The sequence below is a fragment of the Eubalaena glacialis genome, chromosome 6, assembly GCF_028564815.1.
Source record: "Eubalaena glacialis isolate mEubGla1 chromosome 6, mEubGla1.1.hap2.+ XY, whole genome shotgun sequence".
Taxonomy (NCBI): Eukaryota; Metazoa; Chordata; class Mammalia; order Artiodactyla; family Balaenidae; genus Eubalaena; species Eubalaena glacialis.
The window spans coordinates 125,728,027-125,736,350 of record NC_083721.1 but is presented as its reverse complement, the minus strand read 5'-3'; the positions used below and the strand labels follow the sequence as shown (position 1 = coordinate 125,736,350).

At 40.4% G+C, this 8,324-nt stretch overlaps 1 protein-coding gene across 3 annotated transcripts in view; it reads left to right on the top strand.

The window, feature by feature from the left end:
* Window positions 1-2,157: 2,157 nt before the first annotated feature.
* Window positions 2,158-8,324, top strand: part of U2SURP (U2 snRNP associated SURP domain containing) — a 51,278-nt gene continuing 45,111 nt past the window's right edge. For all 3 annotated transcript variants that reach the window (XM_061193590.1, XM_061193591.1, XM_061193588.1), the window contains exon 1: window positions 2,158-2,306. In XM_061193590.1, coding sequence (XP_061049573.1) covers window positions 2,262-2,306 — 45 coding nt within the window. In that variant the 5' untranslated portion in view covers window positions 2,158-2,261. The remainder of the gene's footprint in view (window positions 2,307-8,324) is intronic.

Genomic DNA, 8,324 nt, shown 5'->3' with positions numbered 1-8,324 from the left:
CTTTAGGAGTAAACATTTAATAAAAATGATTTTTATGTGAAGTAGGACTTTAGGGATTTAAATGAAAAGTATGTATATATTCACTTTACAGTGACAAAGTCAGCCTGCAGCATTGCCAGAACATGACTAGGCACGGCCAAGCCCACAATTCTCCCTTCATCTCAGCTGATGATTTCATTTTCTAATCCTAGATTGTAAACAGACAATGAAGATCTGGTGCGATGAGCATCTTGAGTGCGAACCAGGTTCCTATGGTAACAGAAGCAGAGTCTCTTTCTTAGGCTTGGTAGGGGAGGGAGGTCTGTAAGTCTTCCTGGAGGAAGGGATATCTTCAATAAGAGTATAAAAAGAAATTGATTAGCCTTCAATTAGCAGTCAGGACAAGGGTGGGTGGGGAGAAGCCCAGAAGTGAAAAAAGCTGGGCTCGAAAATAAATTCAGCAGGACTGGAGATTGTAAAGCATCATTCCATTTCAAGTATAGCACTTGTTACTTTCTGACCATTTCTTGTTTGCTTATTTGTTTACTGTCTGTTCTTCTACCCCCATCCCCTCACACAGAACAGGAGCCCTACCTGGCCTGCTGATTCCTCAGCCTGGAACATACGACTGTTAGTCTTTCCATGTGTCAGATCCAGTTTCCCTCACCACCACGCCAACCTCCCCTCCCTCTCCCCCCAATACCATCCAACAGACAAAATTCTGCTTCCTCAGAGTTGGCTCAAATGCTTCCTTCTCTGTGAAACCTCCCCCCATCTCTTTGCCCAACCCCTACCTTTAGAATTAATTCTTTCAGGGTTCCCACAGCTAATGACCCTTCCTTGCAGCATAAATTGAATTCTACAGCGTTAGTTTGCTGCTCCCTTCTCTCCCCTATTCCTCATTAAATCTTTTTTTTTTTTCCTCATTAAATCTTTTTTTTTTGTTCCTCATTAAATCTTAAATCATATGAAGATAATGTGTTTTAGGCATCTCTGTAAGCCTCTCAACATTTCGTGCAGGCTTTTACACACAAAACGGGCTCAAAAATATTTTGAATAAATGAATTCAGGAGAAGGTCATGAACCCTTCTTCCTCCCTTCCCCCAGTGCTCAGAGCAATCTTTTCAAACTTAAAATCTGACCACATCACAGCCCTACTTAACTGTGGTGAAGGCCGCTCTTCATCCTTGGAATAGAATTCTAACTCCCTAAGCACACTGGTTACCTCAGGGCCCTGTGTGAGCTTGCTCCCATCCACTTCTCCAGCCACGTCGATTCCCAAAACCTGGTCTAATAAAACGGGACTGCTTAATGTGACTGCACCACAGGGCTGTCCTGATTCATGCCACCAGGCTTTTATTTCAACGACTCCCTCTGCCTGGAATGCCCTTTCCGTTTTCCTTGCCTGGTTTGGCTCAGGAATGACCTCAAGCAAGCTTTCCTTCTTTGACTATAGATCCTATTAAGAATTTAAAAAACCAAAACCCAAAAAGCTAAGTACAGAAAGGTTTATGGTGCTGCCCTCCATTTATGTGATTAAAAATGAAAAAACCGTAAAATGTAATTCTTAAATGACACACAACTTACATGGATGCTAGAATTAGAATACCATCTGTTTATAATTTTTCTTTTCATTCACCCGCTCTCTGCATGTACCCATTTTGACCCAGAGTCTACCCGATAACCCCACTGCCGGAATCTCAGGTTGGGTCAAATGCTTCCCTCCTCCGCTTCCGGACACCACTCTATTTTAAATTAACTTGAACAGACTGCAAGTTTGCCTTTCCCACTAGGGTGTGAGCGACAGAGGTGGCGCGAACACCATCTCTGTCCACGGAGCGCCGGACCCCGGTCGGCTCCAGATTTATTTTCTGAGTTGAAGTAAAGGCTCCTCCCCAGCTGACGACGCATTTCTTCTTTAAGAAGACTTTCCGTCCTCGCCCAGCAAGTGCAACCGGCTCGCACCTATCAAGGGTTGGGGCTGGAAAAAGAGCGACCTATCGACCGGCCCTGAAAGCCAGGACGAGAAGATTCTCTAAATTCTCGGGCCCAATAACGCGACACGCCACGGAGACGCCCCCAAATATTCAGCGGAATGGGCGGGCCCGGGAAAAATGACCAACACCGGAAGTCACGTGGCGAAGCTCCTCTTGAATTTCGCCAAGTCGGCAGTCGACTATTCGGTCTTGCACGCGCCTCAGGCGGGCTCCGCTGAGATCCAGTCTTTCGGCGCTCGACTCGCCCGTGCTGCTGCCGCTGCCGAAGGAGGGGCAAAGCTCAAGATGGCGGACAAAACGCCAGGCGGCTCTCAGAAGGCCAGTTCAAAGGTAATTTCTGAGACGACTTCGTAAGTCAGTGAGTGTATCACTGTCGTCTGGGGACTACAGGCGCTTCTGGCCAGAGGGAGGAGATTGGGGTGGGGGTCCGCGTTCTGGTCGCGACGGTAGGCCGGGCGCAGACGCACCGTGGTGCGCAGGTTGAGAGGCCTGGTATCTCCTCTTAGTCCCAGCCTGGATTCGGCTCGAGACTGGCGGGCCCAGGGCGGGTGGCGTGAGTAGTTCGGCTCCCGCTTAGCAGTGGAGTGAAGTCAGTGATTTAGACTGAGGTCTGAAGTCGGGAAAACGCGCCCCTGTATTTCAGCTTATTGAGCTCTGAGGCCGCGGGACAGAGCCTGGGAGAGGCGGGAAGCGCTTCCCGGTGCTTAAGTGTCTGCTTCTGTTTTCTCGGCTCTTTGGGTTTGGACCTCGCACGCTTCCGGCCTCGCTCAATTGCCTTCACGTCCTCCAGGGAATAAATAATCTCTAGGGCCGCAAATTGTGAGGGGAGGACCAATAGTGGAAGGAAGCGGGGTGGGAAGTGCAGTTCTCCTTTGCGGTGATGCCTCGCCAAGGTTAATGCTACGCTCTACACGTGGTCTTAGCTCACATAAGAGGAAGTGTAAAATGAGCCCTTCTTTGGAGGGCTCGTTTTCGAGGACTCGGGGTCTTCCGCTTCTTCTGAAAGGAAAACTTCCATAGACTTGGAAGCCACCTAAGATTAGTAAATTGCTTTTGAGTTTACAGGGAACCGCGTGCACGTATTGTGAAACCACTGAGCTGTAGAAGTGGTTTAGCGTTAGTTAGGTTGTGATTAGCATCAGGTCCTAAGTTGCCATCCTGGACGGGTCATGTAATCGTTTTCTGCTTTGAGTTTTTCATCTCCATCCAACACGATATTAAAAGTAATAGTGCCCGAAGTAGTTGTTAAGCTTTTTGATGCTGATGCAAGAAGTGTAATACTTAAAGGTTCTAAGGACTTACGTCTTAAAGAGTGTGTATGATAGGAAGTAGGTTATTAGGAAGTTACGTTTACGGTAGACGGGGCTAGTCTTGTGTGTACAGTTTGTTCTGGGAAACGTAAGCTATTATACACTTGCTTTCTCAGTTTCTATTAAATCATAGTCTTTATGCCATTTGGTGAATGATGTTTATAATTAGTTCGTAATTAGTAATGGATTTACCAGAAATCTTCTAGTTATGTAGAAACTGTGGTAGAGGGCCAGTCTTGGCTGCTTTACAACCTGCGTTTACTCCTTGTTTGTTTCTCCCCTCCCCAGAACATTTCTCCTTGGTGAGGAGGGGCATAGTTGGGTACATGACTGCCCACTTCCTCAGCGGACTCTGACAAAAACAGCCCTGCTTACTATTAGGGAACTATTACTAAAGCTAGTGCATCCATAAAATTCACGCAGAAGCCTCACTATTTTTGTTTCTACTCAAAGTAATATTTAAGTATCTTCTGTTTGAGGCTTTGGCTACATTGAAAACATATTAATGTATATATATGTTCAGGCCTCCTTCTCTAGTAGTACTTCTCACGGTTGTGACTGTGTGGCTGCTCCCTGTAAGTAAATTGTTGGATCTTCCAGTAATCTTTTTAGTTTATATTGCTTTAGATTATAATCAGTTGATGCTGTTAAGAGATTTCCTACCGATGTCTGTAAAATATCTCAGGAGAGTGCATGATGTAGTGGAGAGATTATGGATTTTGATAACAAACAAAAGGTATTTGGATTCAAATCCTGACTTGGTAATAAATTATATTTGCGATATCAAGGCAAATTGCTTAAACTTTTCAACCTCAATTTCCTTGTTTGTAATATGGACATAATCCCTTTTCTACAGGGTTGATGTAACGATTAAATGAGTGAATATCAATAAAGTACATAAAAAAACTTAGTTCCTTTCCTCTCCCCTTTGTTCTTAGAGGAAATAAAAAGTACTTACTTTTCAAAATGTCAGGCTAAGTTCTAATCCTGAGATTTAGAATCTGTTATCAGTTATCATAATGACTGCTCAGATTACTGCTTTTTATTCCTAACACAAGTCCAGAATTTATTGGAGAGAGTATAAGATCATTTTGGTTAATATGACGGTGTTTGGAATTTCTAGCCTTTGATCTCTGTTTTGATTTCTTCCTCTGGGGAGTGCAGATGAGTGACATAGTCTACCATACTGATGGAGTAAAAAATTCTTTAGTTTCATGTTCATTCTTACTCTTTGGTAGTTAAATTCCCATTGCTATGGGTAGGGATGCTTGTTAATCATATTTCTAGACCCTGAGGAAAATGTTAATTAAAAATGTACAAGAGGATGTAATGTACAGCATGGTGACTATAGTTAATAATACTGTATTGCATATTTGAAAGCTAAGAAGAGAGTAGATCTTAAAAGTTCTCATCACAAGAAGAAAAAACTATGTTTGGTGATGGCTATTAATTAGACTTATTGTGATGATCTTTCTGCAGTGTATACAAATACTGAATCATTATGTTGTATACCCAAAACTAATACAGTGTTGTATGTCATTTATACCTCAGTAAAAAAAAAAAAAAATGGAGGTAATTGAGGTAATTTAAGGTATTGAGGTAATTTAACAAATAAAATGTATAATAGGGTTTTTTGCTATTGACAATGGTAAAATTATTTGATGTGTCTTAATTACAAAATAGATTAAATTAGATAACCTCTACAGTTTCTTTTAGCTTTAAAAATTACATTTTAAGTTTGTATAGTCAAATGATTTAACCTTTATGTGTAGTTGTCCCTAATGAAGAGACCCTTTATTTTCTGTGTAATTTTGCTGTACTTTTTATTTTAAAGCCTGACAAATATAGAAATTCAGTAAATGTTTTAGGAATTAGCTAAAAATTTCCTGTGCGTTTATTCTTGTATCACCAGACTAAAATGATGCTTTGGGGGAGAGGGGTACCATGTTGTAGCTTTGATTTTGGGAGGAGAAGCAAAGAGCCTATAATTGCTTAGAAAAATGTTAAATTTAATATATAAAATTAGAATTTAATTTATAAAAACTAATTTATTTTGATTGTAAGAGTTGTTTGTTTAGCACAATGAGGATATGAAGAGAATGTGGTATTCTCGTTCCCTCTGCAGCTCGTGTGCTGGTAATACTACTAATATAATGGAATTGTGTGCCCTGTTATTTCACTCTGTGACAGTGCTTATTTTTTTGCCATAGTGTCAAAAATTGGGTTAGAGAGGTAAATGAGCTAAGTAGGAAATACTGCTGGCTTCCTTGGACACCCAGTGCTAAATTGGTGTGGGAACTATTTTAATTGACTGCTGATTAACAAAAGTATTTCAGTTGTACGAAATATGTATTGATAGAATGAGGATCCATTCAAGGCTTATCCTTAGGTATATATTACTGCTTGTGTACATTTTTTTGGTGGTACCTGAAGGTATGTAAGAATTAAATATGATCAAAAACTCCAAACAAAACACAAACCTTGAAAAATTAGGCTCTGTTTGCCAGTTTTAGTTTCAACTGAATCTTTATTATGATATGGTTGTAAGATAAGATAACCGTCTTATCTTAAAATATAAGGTGGTTAGTTTTCTGGGTGGAAGGCTGTGTTTTGGGGTGGAGAGAGGAATTAGAAACTTTTGTTTCCTTGATTGGTGTCTTTTAGAAATTGGAGTATTTATAGCACTGGTGCTCGAATATGACTATTAATATGGTTTTAAAAATTTTCTGTCTTATTGGATTGAATTACTTGTTTTCTGAAAGTTTAGTTTTTATTCTCTTCTAGTTTTTATTTCTGAAGCTTTTTTTTTTCCTGGAAAGTATAATAAATTGACAAAAAGATACTCATTTGCCAGTAAGGCAAATGAGAGGAGGGCTCATTTGGTATGCAAGTTGAAGACTCCTGCCTCTCTATCCCTTTTTACAAAGAGCATCATTTTTGAAAAACAAAAACAAACAAAAAAGAGCCCAAAACTTCCTACAGGATATTAAACTCAAAAATATTAATATTACAAATAATTTGCCTCTTATACTGTTAAGTAGCTTTAACAGTTTATTGCAGATTGGCCACATGCTAGATATTTTGCTGAAATAATTTTTTGTAAAAGCAAGATACATTTGCCAATAGCACTTGAGGCTATTTGGTACTGTTAGATGTCTCTTCCTTGAGCAGTTAATTTTTTTCACCAGGCTCTCCTCATTTTAGATTAACTGCAGATCATTCAAAATGTACTTACAACGTTTCGTGTATTGGTAGTGTTTTGGATGTAATTTTAAGGATAATTTCAGGTTTATCATTTAACTCAATAGATTTGATGAATTCTTTTGAGAGGTAGACTTTGGTTTGTGTTGGAAAGTGGTATTCAGCTAGGTAGCTGTTACTTGTTGGTGAGTGGACAGCTTAGTATGTTGATAGTGAGGAGTGCAATTTTGTTGTGTAGGTACTTGTTCCAACTGGGTATGTCAGCAAGTTTATTGAGGCTCCGTCACTTGCCAGATTTTGTTTGACTCTGAGGAAGAAAAAATTAAATAAGATGATAATCAGTTTTGGGGAACATGCTGTCTAGTGGAAAAAGAGTCAACACATGATAGTTCAAAGCGGAGCCATCAGAAGCGTCTAAACCTTTAGGGAAATAAATGACAGCTGGTTGATTGGAGGGTGGGTGGGGAGGCTTCAGGAATAGAGGAGTTTGAGTCTTTTGAAAAATGAACAGAGTTTTGAAGGGTAGACATAGAGGTATAAAAAAGAGATGGGTGAGGTAAAGAAAATAAATCACTGGCAAATGAGTTGATATATGTTCTGGTTTAGCCAATGTATATAGGATATTTGCATAGGGATAAAAGTTTCTGAGACGGAAGGATAAGTTTGAGCTAAATTGTGGCGGCTTTAAAACCTATGGAATAAAATTAGAGAGCCATGGAAGATTCAAGGCAGGAAAGTCCTTTAGGAAAGCTCTTCTGGAGACATAGTTTAGGAAGAATTTGGGAGTGAGGAGGATTAGTTTGAAGATTTTTGTAGTGCTGCTGATAAATATTAAAGATTGCTTCAAAAATCTCACCTCAGATACTCTTTGGGAAGCTTTTCTGACGTCGTCCCCACTCCCATTAAGATTTGCTTGCCCTCTGTGCTCTGGTGGTATAGCCACACTGTTTTACTTGTTTCTCTTATTTATTAGCTCCTAAGGACATTTATATCTCTGATGTAAGGCACAGTACCAGTAAGTGGTTGCCCAGTAAGTGGGTTGAATAAAGGGAAGGTCTGAACCACAATAGTGTCTTTAGTAAAAAGGGTCCCCAGAGAAGAGTTTCAGTAGAGGTGGGGTGAACAGAATTTGATTCAGTTGGTTATGGGGGATAGGGAAGTAGTCAAGGATGACCCTGGTATAATGCTGCTGGCTAACACTCACTGAGCACTTTTATGTACCAAACACTGTTCTTAGTGCTTCACCTGTCTTTGTCCTTCACAACAATCCTATAAGGCAGGTGCTATTCAGCATTACAGATGAAGGAACTAGGCCCAAGCTTACAAAGCTGGTAAGTGCTAAAAACAGGAAGTCTGATTCCAGAGTCTGTGCTCTTAACATTTTACTACTTCCATATTATGACTGATTGAGAGTTACCATTCGGTGTCAGAAGTAAGAAGGTCAACAGGAGAAGCTAGTTTGGGAGGAAACTATATTTTATATATATAGGATGTGAGGAACTTGCAGATATTCAGGTGAAGATGTCCAGGAAGTTGTTTAAGAACAGATTGGAACCCAGGAGAGGCACCAAGGTTGAAGATAAGGAATTGGGAGTCATCTCGGCACAATAAAAGTGTTGATATGCTTCCTATGGGAGTGATTGTTAAACTTGTGGGAATGTAAGTTGATGCTTTAGAGGATGTGAGGAGGAAGGAGGCAGATGGGAATGGAGAGCGGACTAGGCAGAGTGGAGGTGTTGGAGGAATGTTGCTGTGGGTAGCTTGCTAATTTGAAAACTCAGGTGTGGCGGTTTTTCAATTGAAGTAAAGTAGGAGCAGCTGGAAAAAAAAGTTTTAT